Source organism: Loxodonta africana, chromosome 7, assembly GCF_030014295.1.
Source record: "Loxodonta africana isolate mLoxAfr1 chromosome 7, mLoxAfr1.hap2, whole genome shotgun sequence".
NCBI classification, from domain to species: Eukaryota; Metazoa; Chordata; class Mammalia; order Proboscidea; family Elephantidae; genus Loxodonta; species Loxodonta africana.
In genome coordinates, this window is record NC_087348.1 from 36,160,168 (window position 1) to 36,186,401 (window position 26,234).

General features: G+C 44.2%; 1 protein-coding gene across 1 annotated transcript in view; it reads left to right on the forward strand.

The window, feature by feature from the left end:
- The window catches only part of LRP4 (LDL receptor related protein 4), a 52,429-nt gene extending 32,741 nt beyond the window's left edge, over nt 1-19,688 (forward strand). The window contains exons 26-41 of the mRNA XM_064289437.1: nt 469-609; nt 949-1,035; nt 1,141-1,312; nt 2,651-2,813; nt 2,938-3,163; nt 3,523-3,826; nt 5,068-5,286; nt 5,451-5,585; nt 6,434-6,542; nt 8,081-8,225; nt 8,481-8,594; nt 9,069-9,204; nt 11,237-11,304; nt 11,817-11,904; nt 13,599-13,740; nt 16,326-19,688. Of these exons, the coding sequence (XP_064145507.1) occupies nt 469-609; nt 949-1,035; nt 1,141-1,312; nt 2,651-2,813; nt 2,938-3,163; nt 3,523-3,826; nt 5,068-5,286; nt 5,451-5,585; nt 6,434-6,542; nt 8,081-8,225; nt 8,481-8,594; nt 9,069-9,204; nt 11,237-11,304; nt 11,817-11,904; nt 13,599-13,740; nt 16,326-16,658 (2,582 nt within the window). The 3' untranslated portion in view covers nt 16,659-19,688. The remainder of the gene's footprint in view (nt 1-468; nt 610-948; nt 1,036-1,140; nt 1,313-2,650; nt 2,814-2,937; nt 3,164-3,522; nt 3,827-5,067; nt 5,287-5,450; nt 5,586-6,433; nt 6,543-8,080; nt 8,226-8,480; nt 8,595-9,068; nt 9,205-11,236; nt 11,305-11,816; nt 11,905-13,598; nt 13,741-16,325) is intronic.
- The last annotated feature ends 6,546 nt before the right edge of the window (nt 19,689-26,234 follow it).

The following is a 26,234-nucleotide window of genomic DNA, read 5'->3' on the forward strand; positions in this document are numbered from 1 at the left end:
AATACATCATTTGATTTCTCGACTGCTGCTTCCGTGGGCATTGATTGTGGATCCAAGTAAAATGAAATACTTAACAACTTCAATCTTTTCTCCATTTATTATGATGTTGCTTGTTGGCCCAGTTGTGAGAATTTTTGTTTTATGTTGAGGTGTATTTCTTCCATTTCTTAAACTTCAAAGAGAGCTGCTTCCATTATATTAATAAAGAGCCCCCATTTATTGAGCTCTTACCATGTGTGAGACCCATTGCTAAGTGTTTTATGTACATGATCTCTTTTAGTCTACTCTATTACTGTCCCCATTTTACAAATGAGGAACCCAAGGCTTAAATAATTTAAATAACTTGCCCAGGATCACTACTAGAAGCTAGCAGAACCAGGGCATGAACTTCAGTTTGTCTGACTCCAAATCCTCTTCATGGCTATCCTAGAGTGACTGTCTTCTCTCCTTCTCTGTCCACCTGTGCAGGTATGAACAGTTTCCTCATCTTCGCCAGAAGGATAGATGTACGCATGGTCTCCCTGGACATCCCTTATTTTGCCGATGTGGTGGTGCCAATCAACATTACCATGAAGAACACCATTGCCATTGGAGTGGATCCCCAGGAAGGTCTGTGCGGCCCTCCCCTCCCATCTGGCAATCTGTCCCTGCCCCACAGCCACACTGTCCTTACTTTTCCTCCACCTTTGCCTCCTGCTAAGAGCCTGGGAGCTCCCTGGCCCTCTGGCACAACCCTGCCCCATCTCTACAGCACTTTCTCTTTGATTGTGAGGGCATAGCGTCCTTCATCTCCATCTCTGTCAAGAGTTCTCCTGCATTTCCCTTGATTTTCTCTGCTAGGGGGCATAGGACTCTCTGGCATGACTAGGGGTCTCAAGGCACGAGGCAGCCGTGTGTGTCCCTTTAGGGAGGTGAGGGTCCAGGCTGAGCAAAGCCTTCCCTCCCCAGGAAAAGTGTACTGGTCTGACAGCACGCTACACAGGATCAGCCGCGCCAATCTGGATGGCTCACAGCATGAGGACATCATCACCACAGGTGGGGCTTCCTCCTAGCCCAGGGACCACCTATCTGGCTCCAGAGCTGGCAAATAGCTCATCTGTTTTAAGGCAGGAGCCAGTGTGCTCTTTTGACTTCCTGCAGGGCTACAAACCACAGATGGGCTCGCCGTGGATGCCATTGGCCGTAAAGTCTACTGGACAGACACAGGCACCAATAGGATTGAAGTAGGCAACTTGGATGGGTCCATGCGGAAAGTATTGGTGTGGCAGAACTTGGACAGCCCCCGGGCCATTGTACTGTACCACGAGATGGGGTAACAGCTGGATCTGGGGCTCTGGGCAACAGGGTGGGCTGGCTCAGCTGGGGCTACGGATGGAGTGAAGGGTGTACAGTGGAGAGCAAGCATGCTTCAGGGGAGCCCTGGACTGACTTCTATGCCCTAGTAACTTCTTTCAGTATAGTGCAGAGATTAAAAGAATGAGCCTTGGAGTCAGAGAACTAGGATTCAAATACCTTTATTAGCTGCATCACCTTGGGCCCAGGTCCCCCCCAACACACTTTTTTTTATCATGGTTGCAGTTGTTGTTAGGCGCCATCGAGTCAATTCCAACTCATAGTGACCCCACGTGACAGAGTAGGACTGCCCCATAGGGTTTCTTAGGCTATAATCTTTATGGAAGCAGATCACCAGGTCCTCCTCCCAGGGAGCCACTGAGTGGGTTTGAACAACCAAACTTTGGGTTAGCAGCTGAGCGCTTAACCATTGCATCACCAAAAAAACCCAACCTGTTGCCGTTGAGTCAATTCCAACTCCTAGCGACCCATGGGACAGAGTAGAACTGCCCCATAGGGTTTCCAAGGCTGTAATCTTTATGGAAGCAGACTGCTACATCCTTCTCCCATAGAGCAGCTGGTAAGTTTGAACTGCCAACTTCGTGGTAGCAGCCGAGCTCTTAACCACTGTGCCACCAGGGCTCCTTTTTATTGTGGTAAAATTGTGTATAACAAAACATTTGTCAATTCAACAGTTTTTACATGTACAATTCAGTGACAATATGTTCATCGTATTGTGCAACCATCACCACCACCCTTTTCCAAATCATCCTACCACCAACAGAAAGTCAGTGACCCCCAAGAATTAATTCCCCTTTCCCCCTCTTCCCATCCCTGGTGATAACTAATAATCTTGGTTTCATATAAATGAAATTTATATTTCATATAAATGAAATCATACAATATTGTCCTAATGTGGCTAATTTATTTCACTCAAAATGTTTTCAAGGTCCATTCATGTTGTAGCAGGTATCAGGACTTCATTTCTCTTTATGGCTGAGTAATATTTCATTGTCTGTATGTACCACATTCTGTTAATCGACTCCTCAGTTGATGGACATTTAGGTTGTTTCCACCTTTTGGCTACTGTGAATAGTGCTGCAAGGGCCCAGTTTTTAAGCTCTCTGAGCCTCAGCTTCCTCACCTGTTCAATGGAGCTGGTAGTGAAAATGCACATCTCGTGATCCCTTTGAGGATAAAATAACACATGTAAAGTGGGTAGTGGGTTAAAGTGTTTTCCACAGTGTCCTGCACACTGTAAGTGCTCGTGATACAGGGTAGCTGCAGGTATATCCAGCTAGTATTCTTCCTCAATCAGGTTCATGTACTGGACAGACTGGGGGGAGAACGCCAAGTTAGAACGGTCTGGAATGGATGGCTCAGACCGCACTGTGCTCATCAACAACAACCTAGGCTGGCCCAATGGACTGACTGTGGACAAGACCAGTTCCCAACTGCTATGGGCTGATGCCCACACTGAGGTGAGCACCCTGCCCCTGCTGTTAACTGGAAGCCTAGGAAGATGGGAGAGGTCTGTTCAGGTGCTTCCCTGAGGGCTTCCGGTCTACTAATAGCCACACCTCACGTGTCCTCCTTCCTCTGCAGCGAATTGAGACCGCTGACCTGAATGGTGCCAGTCGGCACACGCTGGTGTCACCTGTGCAGCACCCATATGGCCTCACCTTGCTTGACTCCTATATCTACTGGACTGACTGGCAGACCCGAAGCATCCACCGTGCTGACAAGAGTACTGGTAGCAATGTCATCCTGGTGAGGTCTAACTTGCCAGGCCTCATGGACATCCAGGCTGTGGACCGGGCACAGCCATTGGGTGAGAAGACCCCTGGAACTGTGAGTCAGAAGCATCTGGCTTTCTGGGAGTATCTTAGCCTCAGAGCTATGTGCAGGACAGTGATTCCTTTACAATCAGAAAGACAGGAACTCATCTAAGATCCCTTCCAGGATCAAGCTGTGTTCCCTCCGGGTATGGCTGGTACTACAACTGCGTGATGCTGTCACTTTCAAAGGACTCTCAGGGACACCTCTGCTTCTTCTCCTCATCCCTGCTAAGCCCTAAATCCTGCCTCTTAGGACAGCAGGGAATCAGCTACATGAAACTAGGACCTTTGTAAGATTCACCAACGCTCTAGGCTGGGTGTGCCAGCTTATGCTTTCCTCTCTCATCACCAGGTTTTAACAAGTGCGGCTCAAGAAATGGTGGTTGCTCCCACCTCTGCCTGCCTCGGCCTTCCGGCTTCTCCTGTGCCTGTCCTACTGGCATTCAGCTAAAGGGAGATGAGAAGACCTGTGATCCCTCTCCTGAGACCTACCTGCTCTTCTCCAGCCGCGGCTCTATCCGGCGTATCTCCCTGGACACCAATGACCACACAGATGTGCATGTCCCCGTTCCTGAGCTCAACAATGTCATCTCGCTGGACTATGACAGTGTGGATGGGAAGGTCTATTACACAGATGTGTTCCTGGATGTTATCAGGTACCACTGAAACCTCCAGAGAACATAGCCTCTGATCCTTGAGAGGCGAAGTTATGCTCTGTGTTGACCTCTAAATGGACTTGGATAGTGAGTTCCTAATCCTGACTCTGTAGAGTTATCACTTAGCGCAGAGTTCCAAACTGGGTTTTTTTTTTTTTTTTTGCTTGTTTGTTTAAAGTTTACATAGAAGGCCAATATATTTTTAACAAAACAGATAACGTCAGGTTGGAGACTTGGAGCTTTCCACCCTTATCACTGGGCATGAAGGGCTCCAAGGGTCCTGTAGGACTCGTTGATGAATAGGTCTTGTACCTCAATCATGTGTCTGTATTGCAATACAGGAGCCCTGGCCAATGCTTGTGGTGGTCCACAGGTTTTAGGGTTCGTTTTTATGTTTTGTTTTTATTATTCTTTAAATTTTGGGCCCAAAACAGCTGAGGAATATGATGTACTGCCACCAGTGAAAGTGGTTTACCATGGATGAGAGTCTTACGTGGAGGATGAGGGGCCATTCCCCTTTGCTCTCCCTGAGGGGTGTATTAGAATCTCATGTAGAGGAGAGAGACATTTGCCATTTAGAGAAGTCCCTCAGGTGATTGCAACATGCCCTCCATTTCTGAGGTTAAGATCCCTGGTGTGGGGACTCTGTAAAAAAGCACAGGTAGGTTTTAACAAATTGGCCTTTCTTATGATCACCATCCAGCAAGCCTGTCTCCTCCCAAAGTTATATGAGGAATTATTAACCTGTCTTTGGGCAAGACATGGGCCCAACCCCTCTATTTCCAGTTAGCAGGAAACAGTCTGTGTCCTTAAGAATTAATTGAAGGCCCTGGGTGGTACAATTAAGTGCTTGACTACTAGCCAAAAGGTTAGTGGTTCAAACCCCGCCGGAGGCACCTCGGAATCCAGGCTTGGCGATCTGCTTCTAAAAGGTTACAGCCTTGAAAATCCTGTGGAGCACAGTTCTACTCTGCACACATGGGGTTGCCATAAGTTGGAATCAACTCCACGGCAACTAATGAGAACAACAGTTAATTCACTTGTTGAATTAATTGCTTCTGCAAATACATTATTGAGCACCTACCACACGGGATGTGAGGGTTGTACTAGTAGATACTTGGTCCTGGCCCTTATAGAGCTTAGTCTAATGGGGGTCCAGTTATGGGAACATGAATGAAAAAGGGTTTTAGTCTATTCCTGGTCATTTTGGTCACTCATCCACCCCTGGGCTATTCCCCAAGACGAGCAGACCTGAATGGCAGCAACATGGAGACAGTGATCGGGCGTGGGCTGAAGACCACTGATGGGCTGGCAGTGGACTGGGTGGCCAGGAACCTGTATTGGACAGATACAGGCCGAAATACCATTGAGGCATCAAGATTGGATGGGTCCTGCCGCAAAGTGCTAATCAACAACAGCCTGGATGAGCCCCGGGCCATTGCTGTTTTCCCCAGGAAGGGGTGAGTTTATGCTAGCAGAAACGAGATCTAGGGAAAGAAGGGTTGGTATTAGGCCCTTGGAGGATACCTTATATATTAATCATATTGGTGGGTGCCCTGTATTCTTTTAATCTCTGGGTGCTATCTTCCCATGCCTTGGTGATGATGGCACTGTTGTTTCTCAGGTACCTCTTCTGGACAGACTGGGGCCACATTGCCAAGATTGAGCGGGCAAATCTGGATGGCTCTGAGCGGAAGGTCCTCATCAACACAGACCTGGGCTGGCCCAATGGCCTTACCTTGGATTATGATACCCGCAGGTGGGAATCCTATCCCAAACAGCCTCCTGGAAATTGGGTGAGCAGAGGAAAGGGAGACTGAGATTGAAGTAGGGAAACAAAAAAGAGAGTAAGTTTCTTTGTAGGTATGGAAGAGAAAGCAGTGAGAAAGATGAGGGGACATTCTGAAAACAGAGGTTGCCTAATCCAGCCCTCAACCCTCAGATGGATTTTGTTTGGCTGGTTTAAATGTTTTTGAGTGCCTTTAGCAAAGTGCGTCTTCTGGCCCGACCTTAGGCCTCACTACCCTGTATCCATTTACAGAGGTGATTCTTTGTGTATGTTACTTTCGTGGTCCCTTCAGGCACTGAAATTTGCAACTCCCAGTTTAGACAAAAAAAAGCTGGAGGGCAAGAGAAGGAGGTAAGAGGGGCTCTGAAGCAGTTTGTCTCTTTTCCCTCCAGAAGAGAGGAAGAGAATCAAAGACACTTGGAGAGTTGGCAGATGTCCTTTTTCTTTAGCTTCAACAGGGTTCATGTAGACCAAGCTCTCTTCTTGAAGAACATTCTTAAGAATTTGGGTTTAGATTCTGGGTTAGGAGACAAAGGGTGATCAAGTTGCTGAAGATCAAGTTGTAGAGGGTGGTGGCTCCTCCAAGGTCACTAGACTTTTTACCCCTCCCCAGAACAGCCCTGGCCTCCCCACTTATCAGTCACCCATTTTCCCTCTTCAGTTTTGGGTCTTACACTGACCCTCATCAGGGGTGCTTTTCGACTGCTCACACATTGTGCCAGCCCAGCTCAGGAGGGGGTAGGTAGCTCCTGAGGGGGAAGGGCTGGGCTGCAGGGCCCACTTTTTGAGCAGCCACACTTCTCTGCTTTACCTCACAGAATCTACTGGGTAGATGCACATCTGGACCGGATTGAGAGTGCCGACCTCAATGGGAAGCTGCGGCAGGTCTTAGTCAGCCATGTGTCCCATCCCTTTGCCCTCACACAGGTACTGGCTTAGAAGAGTGGTAACTAAACCTCCTTGACTGGGGTGTTTCCTTGGAGTTCTAAGTTGGCATCCTCAGCTGTAGTTGCTACTGAGCAGGTGTGCTATGGAAGCTTGTTTCAGGGGTTTTTCTGCACTCTTCAGCCCTATTACTGTGGGTCCTGCTACTCTTGCTCCACCACTCCCATTCCAAGGTGTGGCTCTCAAACATGGGTGTGCAGAGTCAGCTGAGGAGTTTGTTATAATGTAGATTCCTGGGCCCTGGCCATAGAGAATTGGTTTCCTGAGGATTGGGCCCAGTAATATGTATTTTAAGAAGTTCCCCAGTTGATTCTAAAGCTGTGGTCCCAGCATCCAAGCTCAGACAGCTCGCTTAGTGGCAGTAGGGTGGTGTGGCTTTGAGCCCAGAGTTTTGAGGCAGCTAGCCAATCATTGTTTATTACTATGTACCTCTTACATGCCAGGTACCTGCATTCAGGTTCTTTCTGTGCCGTTAAGTAATGTAACTATGTAACTTTGGATGAGATACTAAACCTCTCTAAGCTTCAGTAACCTGTAAATTATAGAAATTTAATAATAGTATACTCCTCAAATATACACAAAGCTTTAGTTCGGTACCTGGCACAGAGTAAATATTCAGTGCATGCTAAGATAACCAATTCAATTATTATTAGCTGTCATTTTTGAGAGTTCTAACTGTAAAATAATTTGGGGAAGGAAAAAGGAGAGCTTCTGAGCCTGGAGCCAAAACAAGGATTCTTAATTATTTTAAAATGTTGTCCTTTTTGACAAATATCATCAACCCTGTTTATATTCTATATTATATCCTACCAATTAGATTTCGTCTGGTTTCACTTAATGATATGCTTTTTTTTTTTTTTTCATACTCCAAATGTAAAATTACAGGATAATACAGAATATGCTTTTTCAATCTACAAGTTCTCCCTGGAGTTTCCAATATTATCCCGAGGGCAAGAGGGAGAAATGGCTCCATTGCCCCTCCCTACCCTCGGTTAAAAATCTCAGGATCACTGCATTGAAAGGCAGTAGCCCACAGAAGGAACCCAGTGTAACTGGGTCAGAACTCTGAGTGAAGGGCCCAGAAGCAGGGACCTAGAAGAACCCCCAAAGTTATTCTTTTTTTGCTACATATGGGAACTCATTTATTCATTGAACCACTCAGCTAACTTACTGAGGACTAAGTGTCAGGTGCAGGAAGTTCAAAGATAAATGAAGCACAGTCTTCCTTGAAGAACTTTATCTGGAGGGACAGACAGACATATTGAGAAGTTATCCTATTGTGTTAAAACCCACTTGTAGATGTGAGTACAAGGCACAGGAGAGAAAAGTGAACTCTATATGGGTTTGGGAAGATTTCCTGGAGAAGGCCCTATCTAGCGATGCACAGAAGTTGTCCTCCTGGATAAGAGATGAAGAGGACAATTGAGCAAAGGGACTAGCACATGCTGAGGCACAGAAGCTGTACCACTGTCTGACTGTTGAATAATATTTACTCTTCTTGGGGTTTCCTTATTGAGTAGCAGGACAGGTGGATCTACTGGACAGACTGGCAGACCAAGTCAATCCAGCGTGTAGACAAGTATTCAGGCCGGAACAAGGAGACAGTGTTGGCGAATGTGGAAGGGCTCATGGATATCATCGTAGTTTCCCCTCAACGGCAAACAGGTGGGCTCTTAGATACTGAGCCCTCTTCCTTACCATCAGTGGGGTTGGTCACCTCAAGACAGTTAGGGCCCTAGGAGAGCCTTTGGGTTCACATTTTAAGTTGTTAGACCTTCTTTTCAGCCCCTTGTGGTTATACCTCTCCTGCGCGACTGTCCCTGGGAGTTGAGTAGCCCTGGATCTCCTCCTTTTTGAGAAGTGTTAAATTAGGGGACCTGATTCTATCCCAGATCATACCCGCATCTCCTTTGCCTCCAGGAACCAATGCCTGTGGGGTGAACAATGGTGGCTGTACCCACCTCTGCTTTGCCAGAGCCTTGGACTTTGTGTGTGCCTGTCCTGATGAGCCTGATGGCCAGCCCTGCTCCCTTGGTGAGTTGGACTGAAGAATGGTCCTCTGCAACAGAAGTGCAGGGAATCAGCAGCCCCAGCTTTGTGTTTCTGACTGGGATCCCCCTTCAGAGGATCTTTTAGCAAATAATTCAGCCTTAGAGGCATATAGCATAGTGACTGGGAGCGATAAGTTTGGGCTTTGGACTCACAGAGACAGGTTTGAGTCTGGCTGCTGCCATTTACTAGACTGGCATTGGTCTCCTGATTGCCTGATCCTTGTTGTGGCCTGTGCATTACTCTGTTGTCCTGACTTTCATGGGTTCACTAGCCCATCCAGACCTGTTTTTGGAATCTAAATCCTTTTTATTCACAGTATTAAGAAGGGTCTCTATGGAGGGTACCTGGGATTAGGGCAGCTAGAAGATTGCTTCATCCAGTTCTCCAGATGCTACTCTCGGACCATAATAGAGGTCTGGCTTTCAGTGGCTTACTCCAATCTTCTTTTCTCTCCAGTGCCTGGCCTAGTGCCCCCAGCTCCCAGGGCTACCAGCATGAGTGAAAGGAGACCAGGGCTGCACAACACATTACCTACCACCTTGCGTTCTTCCGCCTCCCAGACTCGCACATCTCTGGAGGAGGTGGAAGGAAGGTAAGTAGGTTCAGTACAGGATTGAGGGCCCTTTGATTCAAATAACCATCCCCAACCAGCAGAAGACAGGTAGTTCCAGCTTGATAATTCTGGCAGCTGGCAGGTAAATCACATCATTAGCCATCAACCTCTGCTACTTGAGACAGAATATCATATTTAGACTTGTAGATTGCTGCAAGTGATTCCCTTTTTAGCTCTGAGGGCAACAAGCTTTAAGAACAACTTTTTAGAGAGAAATCACGCAGGACGATTTCCCACATGGCATTCCTCCTCCTTCTTCTCCCTCTGTGACGTTTGCTCTTGCATCACAGGTTTACTATAGGGCCTTGTCCTACAGTTCACATAGAAGCCACCAAGTCATAGCTGTCTTTGGGCTGTGGCTTTATGGCTTGGAGCAAAAAGGTTTCTAAGGGCTGTGATAGTCTCAGATTATAATGATATCTAGCATTCAAATACACACCATTATTAAATAACCAAGTATAACAATAAACAATTCTCAGATCAAGTATAAAATGCAGTATTTCCTTAAATCAAAGGTGCTATCAATTATAGGAAACCCTGGTGGTGTAGTGGTTAAATGCTACAGATATTAACCAAGAGGTCGGCAGTTTGAATCCACCAGGCACTTCTTGGAAACTCTACGGGGCAGTTCTACTCTGTCCTATAGCGTTGCTATGAGTCGGAATCAACTCGAAGGCAGTGGGTTTTTTGGGTTTTATCAATGATAAGATATATCCTGATTTGAGAGCTTAAACAGAAAAAATGACTAACAGCAATTGAGACACCATTGACTATAATACACATTCATATTTCAGAGATGTTAGGATGTAGGAAAAAAATGCACATTTTAAAATTGGTGAAATATGATGTTACAGCCAATTTAGAGAAATTCTTATAACTATTTGCACTTTGGGAAAAAAAAATCTAGAAATACAGATAGGAATAACAATATGAGCACCCATATATAATCACTCTTAATATTTTGATGTCTATCTTTCCAGACATTTTTCTATTAGAGCAAGTTTTTTTCACTGTAATGTACTAGCCTCTTTATTTTTAATGTCAATTTTATTTATTTTTTTATTGAGTTAAAAATATACATAACAAAACATTTGCCAATTTTGTCATCTTTATATGTATAATTCATCAACATTGATTACATTCATGTTCAATTTTATTTTAAAAGATAACTAACACTTGAATTCATTTCCAAATCAGAAACCTAGTCATAATCCCAAATAACAACTCTAGACTCATATTCCTAAAATTAAAAGATTTGCATGTGATCAAATCCATATACTATGTGCCCCATTCTGGCTAAATTTTAAAGTATTATCAAACATTGTTTATCTCTGATTTTCTCTAGGTTTTTTAGATAGCTTTTGAACTCACCTTGGACCTTTCTCTAATGTCAGAGTTCCATTTGAATATTCAGCGCATCTTGATTTCAAAAGCTCTTGCAAGTAGCTTTTCTCCAGGCTTTTAGGAAATGCTTTTAACAGCCTGCTCATAACGTGCCACAAAAAAATTACTTTCTTAGCATTCCAGGTTAGTTACGCGCGCTCTCCCTCTGGATGGCTTGTGTGTTCCCCTGTAAGAGAATGACGGGAAAAAAAACAAAAATTTTTTGAGCTCCATTTAAGCCTTGTGATAGTCTTTATCCAATCAGAGGTTGGTTTGGCTGATAGCTTCTTCCAACTCATCCTGGTAGTCTAATAAAGCTTACTATTGATTTCCTTAATATCCTTTCAGCAGACTTCCAGCTCACTCCCAAACCTGTGTCTCAGTTTTAAAGGAATCCTTTCAAAACATATATTTAAAAACACATTTAAACATGGCCTAGCATTGTGAAGACAGTGCCTCACACTAATTTCTCTGTATTTCCTGGTCCTGTCCTCTCTGTTTCTTATCGTCCTTCTGGTACAATCTCTCATATCTGATAACCCCACTCACAGGGCTTTCACCCTGTCCTGAAAGTAAGATCTTTATTGGATACAAATAGCCTTCACATTCAGTGTCTTGTGCCCCACAGATGCTCTGAGAAGGATGCCCGCCTGGGCCTCTGTGCACGTTCCAATGAGGCCATACCTGCTGCTCCAGGTAAGCCCTGAGTGCCCACAAGTTTTGGAAAAGATGTAAGAAATCTAAGTCTCTGCTGATACCTTTCATGACCTTTGGGACTGATGAATGCTTTTCTTCGACTAAATCTATAGAAATGATCATAATAGCCAGCTTTCCATATGCCATATACACACACACACACATATGTGTACCTGTATATGCATATATATGTGTATGTATAAATGTGTGTGTGTGTGTGTGTGTGTATATATACATACACATACACAAACATTCCCTCTGTCTCACTTAATCTCCACTCAGCCCTATGAGCAATGCATTATTTGCATTTAACCAATGAGGAAACAAAAGCTTAGAAGTTAAGCATCTTAAGGTGCTTTTGACTGCCTTCTGAGAAGGAGACCTGTAGCCATCCTCCTATGGTGTGGAATCTAACACCTACAAAAGGAATCCTCCATGTTCCCACCCCCGACACCAGCACCAGCTAGAAGGTTATCCATGGTCCCTGTCTAGTGTCTCTCTGTTCTTCCTAGGGGAAGGACTCCATGTCAGCTATGTCATTGGCGGACTCCTCAGTATTCTGCTGATTTTGTTGGTGATTGCAGCTTTGATGCTGTACAGGTAACCTCAGCCCCACTGCAGGGGCCACACACTCATTGGATCTCATCACAGTGTCCGGGATCTTCCAGAAATGCCACAGTTCACTGATTCAGCCTCTGACCAGCCTCGTTTCAAGGTTGGGTCTCTGGTGCAGCTGGTGGATTTGAACTGCCTACCTTCTGGTTAGCAGCCGAACACTTATCCACTGTGTCACCAGGGCTCCCTGGTCAAAACAGCAGAAGGAAAAGACCAAAACCTAAGTACTTACTGTTCTTCCCCAGTCACAGCCTAAACTTTCATATGTTATCTCATTTAATGGCCACAGCACCCCTTAGCATTTTCTTTATAGGCTGGGATGATGAGGACATAGAGGATGTTATCCAAGTCACACAGTAAGAGACAAAGCTGGGACTGACTCCAGCATCTTTTTCCACTACCCTACACTGCCTTCAACCATTGGAATTGGAAATGATTTTCTCTTCACACAAATGCTACTCTTCACAACAATATTAGATGATATATGATTAGTCAGGAGGGATAATCCTGGGAAGGTAGAATGTGTCATTGTTTATTTAGAATCTTCTTTTTATGTCCCTTTTTCTCTTTATTTTTCCCCAAATGCTTTTTAAAAAGCTTGCAGCAAAAATGTCTGGGCTTTGTTCTGCTGCTAATAACAAGAATATTAATATTGATAGCCAAAACCAAAAACCAAACCCAGTGCCGTCGAGTCGATTCTGACTCATAGCGACCCCACAGGACAGAGTAGAACTGCCCTGTAGAGTTTCCAAGGAGCGCCTGGCGGATTTGAACTGCCAACCCTTTGGTTAGCAGCCGTAGCACTTAACCACTACAGCACCAGGGTTTCCATATTGATAGCAGTTACCATTTAATGAATATGTATCATGTCACAACAACCTTGTAATACAGGTATTATTATTCCTCACTTTACAGATGAGGGTCTGAGACTCAGTAAGTTTAGGTAATGTCCACCAAGATCCCAGCTAGTAAGTAACAGAGGTGGGATTGAAATATAGATCTGTCTTGACTCCAAAGCTTGGTATATTAGTTATCTATTGCTGTATAACAAATTACCCCAAAATGCAGCAGCCTGAAACAACAAACATTTACTATCTCACAGTTTCTGTGAGTCAGAAATCTGGATGCAGCTTAGCTGGGTGCCTCCTCCTCAGGGCCCTCTGTGGGGTTGCAATCCAGGTATCAGCTGGGGTTGCAGTCTTATCTCAAGGCTTGACTGGGGAAGGAATCCCTTCTGAGCTCACTCACATAGTTGTTGGCAGGATTCAGTTCCTCATCAGCTCTTGGACGGAGGGCCTCAGTTTCTTATTGGCTGTTGGCTGGAGGCCTCCATCATCAGTTCCTTGCCTTGTGGGCCTTTCCATAGGGCAGCTTACAGCATGGCAGCTTGCTCCCCGCCAGAACAATTACAAGAGAGAGTGAGGGAGGGCAATCCAAGAAGAAGCCATGGTTTCTTTGTAACCTAATCTAGTATCCATCACTTTTGTGTATTCTATTCATTAGAACCAATGACCAGGTCCAGCTGACACTCAGGGGGAGGGGACTTAGAAGAACATGAATACCAGGTGGGCACCACTAGGGCCATGTTAGAGGCCATCTACCACATTCAGGTTACATCTTCCCCAGGTATCACCCCCATAAAGATCTGAACTAATTTCATATTGCTTTTCCTCCTAAAGACACAAAAAATCGAAGTTCACTGACCCTGGAATGGGAAACCTGACTTACAGCAACCCCTCCTACAGAACTTCCACTCAGGAAGTGAAAATTGAAGCTGTCCCCAAACCAGCCATGTACAATCAACTGTGCTATAAGAAAGAGGTAAGAATTGAAATTTATAGTCAAGGGTTTTTTTAGGGGGTGGAGGGATTATGTGCCAGTTGCCTGAATAGATAAGTTAGGCGAGGCTGGGTAGTTCTAGACACCATTTTAGAAATACAGTGAACAGAAGAACTGACTATAATTTGGGTTTCTGGATAGGTCTAGAATCTGTTACCAGCTTGAGGGACTCTAGTGAGAGTGAGGTTAGAAAGCAGATCTCAGGAAGTTTAGGTCTGAAAGCATGTGAGTCTGTTTTTCCCTACTAGGACATATTTTCCCAGACTCATGGGCTCTTTCTCTCCAGGGGTTGTCATTCCCCTGCAGAGAGGCTGCTGTCCCACTAAAACAAGGGGTTCTCCTAGACTGCACTCAAAAACTCCAGAGCTGCTACCCTCTGCCTTTTCTAATCTCCAGTCCAAGCTGGTAGACCTCTCTATGACTGATAATGGCTGGTTTTCTCCATTCTTCCTCTCATCACAGAGTCAGAAGGAATTTCTCTAGAATTCTAGATGGTTTTACATGCTTTTTTAAACTCATTTGTGACTTCAGTGCAATTATTTATTTGTTTGTTTATTTTGCTGAAAGTTTAAGCACAGAAAATAGTCCCATTTTCACAAGGGATCTATAGCCTAGGACTTCAGATTTTCCTAGTCTCATATGATCCTTGTTTTTTTTGAGACCCTAATCAATCTATTCTCTTGGCCTGTCTAGCACAGTCAAAACCTGCAGGGCTCCCATGCATCATGAATGTGCTTTCCCTAGTAATCACGTGCTTTCTGGCTCCATGAATTACCATAATTAAAAGAACTCCCACTATAAGCTAAAACAGAACCTACAGGGATATCTTGAAGTTCTAGGGGTGATACACCCCTCCTCAATTTAATATCTCTGAGAGAATGACTCTTGGAGATTCTTGGGTTCCTGTAGTGTCTGATGCCCAAGAAGAGAACCTCAGTAAGGGCCATAGGTGAGAAATTAAAATTGTGTGACCTTTTTCTTCTGTTTTATGCTTCTTCCTCAGCAGCTCTTTCACCCCTCTGATAGTCTTTCACCCTTTCTCTTCTGATTTCCTCTTGATTTCAGGTACCTGTTGCTGTGTGTTTATAAAGAAAGTGGTGTCCCCCAAATTGCTAGCGCCAAGTCCCCCCTTCCCCCCCAACTTAATCAGAGTGTCTCTGTGATGAAGACTCTGAGTGGCCTGCATCTAACCTTATACTAATTTCAGCTTGGAGCATGTGCTTTGTGAATGGAACTGTGGGTGTGCTTACGTGCTCTCTATGTCTCTGCAGGATCCAAGGAGCTGTCACTCTCAGATGGCAGGGACCGTATTTTATATACATTTGTGTAATCATCAAAGCACCTGGCACAGTATCCTCCTTAATATAGGGGCTCAATAAATAACTGTGGGATTGAATTGTTACTAAAAAGGAGCAGTTGTCTTAGGGCTCTTGGCAGGAACATTATCCCAGGGACAGGATCCAAGCAAAGGCCTATTTTCTCCTGGCAGTGGCAGCATGTTGGTTGGTATTCCCCAGAAACCAGAAGAAAGGCTACCCTTTGAGGAATCCATAAAGGGAAAAACCTGAGTAGAATTCAAGGCTGTCCTTGGAACAATCCCAGGTTGTTTGGGAATGGCCCAGGGCTTATGGGAGCAGAACCAGAGTAAGCTGGTTGCTGTTGAGTCGATTCCAACTCATGGTGACCCCACGTGCACCAGACTAGAACTGTGCTCCATAGGGTTTTCAATGGCTTATTTTTTAGATGTTGGTTGTCAGGCCTTTTCTTCCAAGGTGCCTCTGGGTAGACTCCAACATGCAACCTTTCTGTTAGCAGCTGAGCATGTTAACTGTTTGTACCACCCAGAGATTCCAGAACCAGAGTAACCACCCCCAAAAAAGTCACAGGTTATGGGGACCCAGTGGATTGACACTTAGAATCCTTTCTAGATTCCTCCTGTCTTGCTTCCCAAGTTTTCTCCTTAACAAATACCAAAAAAAAGATAATTAAGAAGAAAATAGCACATACAGTAGTTTAAAATCCTGAGTAAATGCACATATAATTACTTTTGTCAATTGCTTTTGATCATTTATGTCAGCATGGTATTCATTAATAAGCAACAATAGCAATGTGACAATAGCTAACATGTTTTGGTGCCTCTTAAGTGTCAAGAACTCTACTAATGCCATTGCATGTGTCACCTCATTTAACCCTCATAGCAACTGGTTGTGAGGTATGGATACTGTTATTCTCCCCACACTGCAGATGGGGAGACTGAGTTTTAGAGATGTTAAGTAATTTGCCCAATGTGACATAGCTGATGAGTGGCTGATGCAGGACTGGAAGCCATGGTTTTTTTCTCCTGTATGTATCGTTACCTCTATGATAATGGTTGTAATCATTGTAGCTGCTCCTCTCCTTATAGGCTAGGCCTCATATATTTGCTCTGATCAAGCTCCCCATTTGTTCATGGAATCTTTGTGCTTTTCATGCCCATTTCTACCACATCTACATCCTTTTCCAATTCACCATGAGATCCTTTTTAGAGAAGCAACTGACTGACCGTGTCTCTCCACTCTGTGCCCTAGGGTGGGCCTGACCATAACTACACCAAGGAGAAGATCAAGATTGTGGAGGGAATCTGCCTTCTGTCTGGGGATGATGCTGAGTGGGATGACCTCAAGCAACTGCGCAGCTTGCGGGGCAGCCTTCTGAGGGATCACGTGTGCATGAAGACGGACACAGTGTCCATCCAGGCTAGCTCTGGCTCCCTGGATGACACGGAGACAGAGCAGTTGTTGCAGGAAGAGCAATCTGAGTGTAGCAGTGTCCATACTGCCGCTACTGCAGAAAGACGGGGCTCTCTGCCAGACACGGGCTGGAAACATGAACGCAAGCTCTCCTCTGAGAGCCAGGTCTAAATGCCCGTGTTCCTTCCCTTCCTGCCTGTTCCTTCTCCTTTATGGACTTCCAGTCCTTGTGCTCACTTATACAACAGGCTCTCTTCCTATGTGCTCATCCTCCTCCTCCTCCCACCTCATAACCACTCCCAAGCCCTCCACGGGAGTTGTTCCCACCTGAGTCCATAACTACCTGTGCACAAGAAATGATGTTTGTGGATGTTACCACAAACCTTGCCTCTTGCACCCAGTCCTGGGCCCCCTGGAATTGGGCTCCAGAATGATTCCTTGGAAGTGCAGAAGTCGCCCAACCCACAGCCCCCAACGCCTGCCCCACAACAGCTGACGATGCAAGACTGTACTCTCCCCTGTCAAAACTGGCATGACTGCTTCTCCGAGGTCTTGCTCACTAGGGGCTGGGGCAGGGGCTTGTAGGTAAAGAAACGGGTGGAGGACAGAAGCTGAGAGAAGGAAAAGTCAGCCCAGCTGGTATGGGCATCTGGGAAAACTCCAGCCTCAAGGGTCTTGGTAACATGAGGGGTTTGGGGGGTAGTTGGGTCTGAGTGTCCACTGCTGGCAGTGGATGTCATTCTCACCCTCAGAGTCATTATTTTTTCAGCTGCAGAGATACTAGTGAGATCTGGGGGTGACTCAAGCTGTCCTTCCTTCTACTAGAATGTCTAGAGCCTTCTCTACCTTCAGATGACTGGGAGTCCCTATCACATGGCTACAAACTAATAAGAATTTCCTCCTGGTGCCACCACTGGCCAGCACCTTTCCTAGCTCTTTTAAGTAACCACGTTATGGGCCAGTGGCCTCAGTGAATGTTGAGGCCCTGGATGACACAGAGTCCCTGCCGAATCCCTACAAGGTCTGTTTAAGAAGCTCTGCCTAGACCAAACCCAGCATACCACCTGAACTTTAATATTCTACCCCTCTCTCCCTCATTCTCTGGGATTCTGAGGAAACCTGTCTTTCAAAGAAGGGCCAGAAGTTTCCACAAATGGTTAGAAAGAGCGATTGGGTTAGAGACTTGGGACATCCAGGGCCTAAAAGGAAACATTCATGAGGTTGAACCTCCTGTGTTCTCTCTCAAGTGCTCAGGGATCTAAGGTAGTGGACAGAGAAGCTGTGTCTACGATGTGGTGAGGTTCCTGTTCCAACCCTCTCCTCAGCTAAGTGACTTACTTTCCTTGCTGAGGTGCCATCACTTGATTCATGCTTATACACACAAAGGGCATGTATCTCAGCTCATATCAGGGGAGTTGAGGCCTTTTCCGCCCTGGAACTTCTACCTAGCTCTTCCACACTTTGTTGCCTAATTCGCTTTTTTCTGACCCAGCCTTGTGATACCAGCAATCTCCAAAGTCCTGTGGTGAGGAGGGCTAAATAGAGATGCACAAGAGTGAGCAAAGAGTAGAAGGGTAGAGAGAACCACTGTTGAAGCCCCTCAGCCCTAGAGCAGACCCAGGCCTCTTCTACCCAGGAATTAGAGATGGCGAGAGGATGACTGGGGCTTAAAACAGAGGGGAGGACTTCTAGGGAAGGCTTCTGGATTTGAAACATCTCCCGTGGTTGTTAGTATTGAGAAAACAGCTGCCAAACGTGGGTGAAATAGGAAGACAAAATCCAGCCTTTTTTAGTCAGTTCTAAGACTGCTAGAGACGATGCTACACCCTTAGCCCTACCCTCAGTAGCCATCCCCAGATCTGGGCCAAGAAAGCTCTTCCCGGCACATAGTGGGAAAGGTAAGGTGCCACTTCCGGGAGGAAAGGGGGACATTTCACACTTGACGGGGCAGTAAGAGGAGCACTTTAGGTCCTGAGACTCATGGTTGGGAAGGAGAAAGAAAAGCGGCATTTTCTTGACTGGAAAGGGGGAAGGATCTTATTGCACTTGGGCTGTTCAGAATGTAGGAAGGACATATTTGAGGAGTTATCTATTTGAGCACTGATTTACTATGTAAAAAGCAAAATCTGTCCTAAGCTAATGGAAGTGATTCTCCCGCACTCATGTGTAATGGTTTTAACGTTACTCACTGGAGAGATTGGACTTTCTGGAGTTATTTAACCACTATGTTCAGTATTTTAGGACTTCATGATAATTTAATATAAATTTAGCTTTACTTAATCACCTTGCCTGGCTTGGAGTCATAACTAATATTGCACCTGCTCTGTCTGACAGACCCATGTTCTGGAAATCTGCTTGCAGACATCACCTCTGAGTCCTTTGGGGCTGTGGGGACCGTAAAGAGCAATAAAGGGTGGGAGGTTCCCAGCTGGAGGTTCAGCTCATCTTGAGAAGACAGGTCAAGACCAGAGTTCACTAGGAAATCCTTATTTCCTCTAGAGGTGGGATGGAAGACAGGTTTCATCTTGAATGACAACTTTTTTTTTGGTGGAGGGCTGCCTAAGGTCCTCTCTGGACTCAATGGGAAAAGTGTCATGGTCATTACTGATGTTTCCCTCAGGCTCCAGTAGGACATGTCATGGCATGTGTACTATGTATCTTCTATCTCTGTTCTAGGTCTATGAAGACTTCAGTGTCACACTTTGCAGTGATGATCACTGGCAAGGCTGTCTACCGTAGTAAGAAAAGTACTGGAATGGGGACAAAGACAGCTAATTTCAGCCCCAGCTCTGCCACTAGCTCTATTTGATCTTAGTCAAGTTTCATAGTTATTCTGTGAATGGATCAAGTGAATACTGTCTCCTCTTCTTTTAAAAAGCTGTCTCCTCATGTCTCATCCACTGCATTTCAAGGCTAGAACAAGGAGTTGGGGATTCCTGCTCAGGTTCTCTGGATGTAATACCTCTCAAGAAAGATTGAGAATCACACAAGTTTCAATGCGAGATGTAGAATTTGGTGTCAAGGCTCAGTAGTTGATTTTCTAAACTACAAACCGTTTATAGAATAATTCCTCCATTCATTCATTCATTCATCTCCTATTATGGGCCAGACACTACCCAAGTGTGAACAAGAAAGATATAGTTACACAAAGCTTAGAGTCTGGTAATACCCATTACCCCTCCACACAAAAAAAAAAGAAAATGAAAGAGATCGGGGTATAAACTACAGTATAATTCTTCCAACTTTGGTAAGGAGTAGGTGTGCTAAAACACAAAACAAGTAGCTCAAGGACAACCACTGCCCCTCACCCTACGATTCTTTTTTTAAAAAACATTTACAACAGAGATAAGGGAGGTCATTTTAAGCAGTGAAATTCAGCCTAATGCACAAGCCCATATTTCTGTAGGCAGTGCCCCTCCCAAAGCCTCAAGGTTATGGACCAGGTCATAGGGTTATGGGCCAGACCCTGGATGGTAACCACTAGAACTGAAAACTCAGGAAGAATTTTATAAATGGGAAGAAAAAAATATGCATCAAACACAACATTTGCTTGGAAATCTGAAGGTGTGTCTGGGAGAACAAAGTTTGGTCAATGTATTTTGTGGCCATGTTGGCCAGTTTCATCAGCCATTCAATGCCACCTAAGTCTTAGAGATCCCACTAAACTGGGATTGTCCTGTCACTTCAGCAGAGGATGAGAGAAGAGAATGGGCTGGGCCCCACGGTCCAGGTCTTAACAGGAATTCAGCCAACAGCAACGAGACTTTAGTAACAGTGGCAGGGACAAGTATTCTGTTTTCAGGCTATGAAGATGCCCTGGCTCTCAGTTTCCTGATCAGTCAAATGAAAAAGTCACTTCTAGCCTGAAATTTGTATTTGTGTTCCTTCCAGAAGATCTTGGGGATGAAACAAGAGTTGAGAATTCCTTGTCTGGTTCTCTGGATGTAAAACCTGAAACTAATAAGTAGGGAGAAGGTAGACTAAATTATAACAAACTGGACATATCTTTGTAAACTGATTACATTAAAAATATGGTCACTGCCCTTCTTTCTACTTTGTATGAACAAACTGTGAAACCTAAGGTGGAAAGATCTGTGGCCCATAGAAAGATTTCCATGGCATAAGTACTGAAGCTTTTACCCCACCCCGGGCCTGAAGAAAACAAGTCAGTACTGCATAGGAACTTAGAAAATGCATCTTGAAGAACTGAGGGTACATAAGCTTCTAACTGTAATGCTCTGACATTCAAGAGTATCCAATAGACTTTAGTTTTCCGATTTCTATTTATGGACATAATGATAAAAGAAATGTGGTTGAGTCCTTTCCATGGCCAAGAAATAGTCTATAATTATATCTCTTCATATGTGAACATGACTCAAATGACTCACTTACCAGGATGTGTGCTTTGGTATGTTCCAGGCAATCTTGCTTATGAAACATTCCCTCACTTGCCCATTTATTTTTCCCTCCAGATCATTCCCCTGTTAAAAAGCTGACAGAAGCTAGTAGAGCTCAGTATAGGGAACAGTTTTAACTCCAGCAAAGGCTCCAACTCACAGTTTTGGACTCCTTGACATGGTGTTAAAGCTGACCCAGACAACCTAATTAAGGGTCTGAGTTTAAACCCAAGGCTGAAGTTTGCCCCAAGGTACACAGTCTGCTTATTTCAGTTTACAAGACATAAGGAGCCAAGAACTCTCACTTATCCTGCCCTCCTTAGTGGTTTTCCTTCCAGCCCCTAAAAGCCTGTTGACAGCAGCTAATGAGGTCCCTATCTCTCCCTTCCACCTCCTTGCATTTTGGTGGGGCTGATGTGTCTGTGGTCAGAGTTCTTGGGGAAGCCCGCATTTTGGGGGCTATGGATAGAAGGGGAAGCTCCAGAGAAAAAGGGTATGCATTCCTTCATTCAACCAGCACCTATTAAATGCAACCAAGTGCAAGCCAGAATAGGCCTTGCAGTTCTGGAGGGCAGTCACAGCACTAAAACCCATAGCCACTTGAAATCTGCATTAATATCAGCGCTGCTATCTCCAGGGACAATTCAGGAGGTAACTGGATCTACAGTTGAGTGGAAGTTAACTATTGAAGCAGCTCATCTCTAGGCTGGAAAGATGGATCCACGTCCCATGGTAGTGATACTTTGACCAGAATGCAGCTTGCGATTAAGATGGAATGAACACTGTTCCAACTCCAACAAGCTTTGCAGAGACGCCAAGCACAGTTATTCGGCAGTCACAATGCTTGGCATTAGTTTTTTTCTTCCAGTTGCATTAGTATAAAGTGTTTACTTTGATCTCCAATGCCCATAAGGCTTTCACTGCCCTATGAATACCATTTTTATGTAAAAAACTATTGAGAGGCCCTTGGAATAAAGAAGGTACACATAACACCAATAAATACATATATAAATGTTATTTGATGCAAAACATCACTGGCCAAGCATTTATTGAATACCTACTATGAGCAATGTATTATTGTATTAGGTTCCTACTAAGTCCTACATGATCTGCCTCCCTTCTCCCCCCATTTTCTGTCAGACCTCATCTCTTACTACCCTCCTGCTACCTACTCCTCTGCTCCAGGTACACTGTCCTCCTTGCTGTTCCTCGAACCTACCAGGCATGCTCCCACCTTAGGACCATTGCATAGCTGTTCCCTTTGGCTGATACTTTCTTCCCCTAGGTATACTCACGGCTAACTCCTTTACCTTCTTCAAGTCTTTGCTCAAATGTATCCTCAGTGAAACCTACTCTGACCACCCTTTAAAATTAGTCTTTTCCCTACCCCCACTCCTCAATCCCTTTTACCCAGCTTTATTCTTTTTCCCATTGCACATATTGTGCATGTAATGTGCAATTACATACTATATAACTTATTTATGTGTTATTGTCTACACTTCACCACTAGAATGTGAGCTCCATGAAGGGAGGGATTTCTTTTGAGGGGGGAACTATTTGGTTCATTGATTATCCCAAATGCCTAGAAAAGTCCCTGTGCATACTAGGTGCTCAATAATTTGTTAGATGAATGAATAAATGAATGGAATCGGATATCTAATGTCCACCTTCTAGTAGGGCTGCACCTAGACCATCCAAACCAAAAAAGGATTTTGCCACCTTGTTCTAAAACTCTTTAGGACCCAGATTCCACACATCCTTTATTGAGCAAATTTCAGGTTACCTTCACCCTCTCGTTAAATGTAATCTTCAGTTTATTTTCGATAATATTTAAATAAACACGCCAATGACCAATGACTATAGAAGACTATTTCTATGTATTCCCCACCCAGTCCTCTATGGTTACATTGACCTTTTCATTCTGATTGGTCGCTCTCTCCATCTACATGTGGACCTGTCCTCATCTTCCAGCTTTTCATTCTCTCCATTTTTCCCCTCTGAGGTCTCACTCACTAACGCAATTTCATCCCTTCGCTCTGTGCAGGTGATTTTCAAATCATTATCACTTGAGTCTTAACCTCTTCTACCAGTTGCAGTCCTGTATTTCCTAGAACTACTTAGATGATCCCACTTGAATGTCTCATTGGTACCTAAAAATATACATTTCTAAGACTCCTCACCTTCTGCTTGAGACCAGTCCCTCCTGACTTTCTGCTTCCACTTGGGCAATCACTGCCCTCCCAAACCCTAGGCTCAAATCTTGGCATACTCTTTGAGTGTCTCCCCGAATGGGCCTCGCCCTCACCATTACACCAAATGTAGTCAATTGCCAAATCCTCCAGTGTCTCTTGAATCTCTTTGCATTATTTCCACTACCATTACCTCATGCCAGTGTCCTAATTGGGCTCCTGTTTCTCAGCTCTAACCCATTTTAGACAATGAAGCTAATTAACTTTCCTAAAGTTTAGTTCTGATTGTGTCACTCCCCTTGCTCTGAAACCTTCAATAACTCCTTATTGCCTACTGAAATACAAATTTCTCACCCTAGCATTCAAGGCCTCCAAGACCTGTTCCCATCTTTTCTGTATATCTTGTGTCCAACTACTTTCCAACATGAAACTTGTCCTAAAATCAAACCCACACATTAATTCCTCTATATAAAATGCACTTTCTTGTCTCTGTCCCCTTGCTCATACTTTTCAAGCTACCAGACATGTTCTCCCTGTCTCTTCTATTAAGAAAAGTAACATGTTAATGGTGAAAAATTTATTTCCCTCCCTACTAATCCTGCTCTTAAGTTTCTTGTAATTCCAGGAATGTTCTAACCATTTTCAGGCATGTACACAAACACACATTCATTTATAACATACATAAATCATTCCATATATGCTTTTCTGCAACTTGCCTTTTTTCAATTAATAATTGCACATTTTTCTGCATCAGCATGTATAGATTAACCACATTCTATTGAATGGCTATACTATAATTTACATAACAAGTTTCCTATTGATGGACATGTAGTTTCCAGGGTTTTTTTTTTTTTTTTAATCGTAAGCAGTGCTGCAGTGAACATCCTTGTACATTTTCTTTGCATACTTGCATAGATCTATAGAATAAATTTCTAACGGTCACATTAGATTTTAATAGTTGCCAAATTGTCTTCTGAAAGTTTGCACCAGTTGTATTCCCATTGCATTAATAATTGATACAAGGCTGATTCTCCAAATGTGAAGATAATTCACATCCCTGCATTCCCATTTCTTCATCTCTGACACCAACCACCCACATGGCATTTTCTCTCTCTGCCCCTAACCACCCTGAGTTAAGTCTTTACAAAATGACTGCCTGCACAGCCCTCTTCTGTCCACCAGCCACCCAAGGCTGGGGTCTTTACAAGTTAGGACTCTATCCTTCTAATCAACTGCCAAAAAGGCAGGCTCCAGGCCCTGTTGGCCCTCATGACCCAGGTAGGTTCAATAATTGCTAGAATGGCACACAAAACTCACGGAAAGGACTATAGTCACTATAACTTTTAATTATAACCACAAAAGGATATACACGAACAGATGCACAGGCAAGGTCTGGGAAGAGTTTTTGGCACTGAGCTTCGTCCCCAAAGATGTGCCAGTCCAAGGCCTAGGGTCCTTTTTAATAGTCATTGGGACCTCAGTGTATATGTGTGATGGAGTCTTAATGTATAGTCAATGACTGATTGAATTACTGAATATGCATGGCTGCATAATACCCCTCTCCCTTCCAGAAGTTATTTCGATTGGTGTGGTCTTTGGCCTCCCACCTCATCGGCTTATAGTGACCCTATAGGACAGAGTAAAACTACCCCATCGGGTTTCCAAGAAGCGCCTGGTGGACTCAAACTGCTGATCTTTTGGTAAGCAGCTGTAGCTCTTAACCACTACACCACCAGGGTTTCCTGCACATGTTTAAGTGTTGTCAAACACTTAAACAAATCTGTCTTGGAAGAAGAATAGCCAGAATGCTCCTTAAAAGAGAGGATGGTGAGACTTTGTCTCACGTACTGACACATGTTATTAGGAGGGACCAATCCCTGGAGAAGGACCCTCATGCTTGGTAAAGTAGAGGGTCAGCAACTAGAGGATGACCCTCAACGAGATGGATTGACACAGTGGCTGCAACAGTGGGCTCATACATAGCAATGAGTATGGACCAAGCAAGCAGTGTTTTGTTCTGTTGTACATAGGGTCACTATGAGTTGGAATGGCACCTAACAATAACAACAATAAGTGTTGCCAGACTGTTTTGGAAAAACAACGGCACTTTGATTGCTTGAGAAATTCCAAGGGCTATTTTCAGGAATGAGAGACAAAATGCCAACTCTTTGTTCCACACACCCACCAACCCTGTGTTTGAGTGTCTATTTCTCCAAATCCTGGCTAACCCAAGGTTATTAAACTTTTTCATCTTTATCAAGATTTTTGAAAGATTTTGATAGCTCTCTGATTAAAAAAAAGTATTATTGTGGTTTTAATTTGCTTTTACCTATCCCCTCTCCATTAAAAGCCTACTGGTAACCTGTTTATCCTTCAAATCTCAGATTAAAATTTCATCTCCTTTACAGATCCCCCACCCAGTGGTGTCACTAGGGTTGGTTTCACCTAGTGCGATGACTCATGGTGTCACCCCCCCATGCTAATTACCACAATATTGTAGCTAAAACACCAGAAAATTGACAAAATCAGTCACTATAAAAACACCAGCAGCAACAAAAACAACAGTGCATGCTTGTAGAGTGTGCAGACAAAACTATGTGATTCAAAGCTCACTGTAATTGGGTAATAATGACAGCTCTGACCAGTGCATTAGAATGTTCAAAAAGTAAATGAGCATAGAGTTTTATCCTTTAGGTATACTGAAACATGTAAGCTGGGCTTGTGAAAAAAAATTTTGTTGCTATAACTACAGGGATTATTATTATTTTTGTTTGTTTACAGCTCAAGTTTAGTTTCTCGTACAAAAATTTATTCACACATTGTTAAGTGACCCTAGTTGCTATCCCTATAATGTGACCACACATTCCGCCTTTCCACCGCGGATTTCCTGTGTCATTTCATCCAGGTCCTTATCCCTTTTTGCTTTCTCATCTTGCCTCCAGAGAGAAGCTGCACTAAGAAGCACACTCTTAAGGAGTGTCATTTTACGTCTTATAGTCCAGTCTATTCTTTGTCTGAAGAGTTGGTTTTAGTTCTGGGTTAACAGACAGTCCAGGGGCCATGTCTTCTGGGGTTCCTCCAGTCTCAGTCAAACCACTAAGTCTGGTCTTTTTCCTAGAATTTGGGTTCTGCTCCCCACTTTTCTCTTGCTCCGCCAGGGA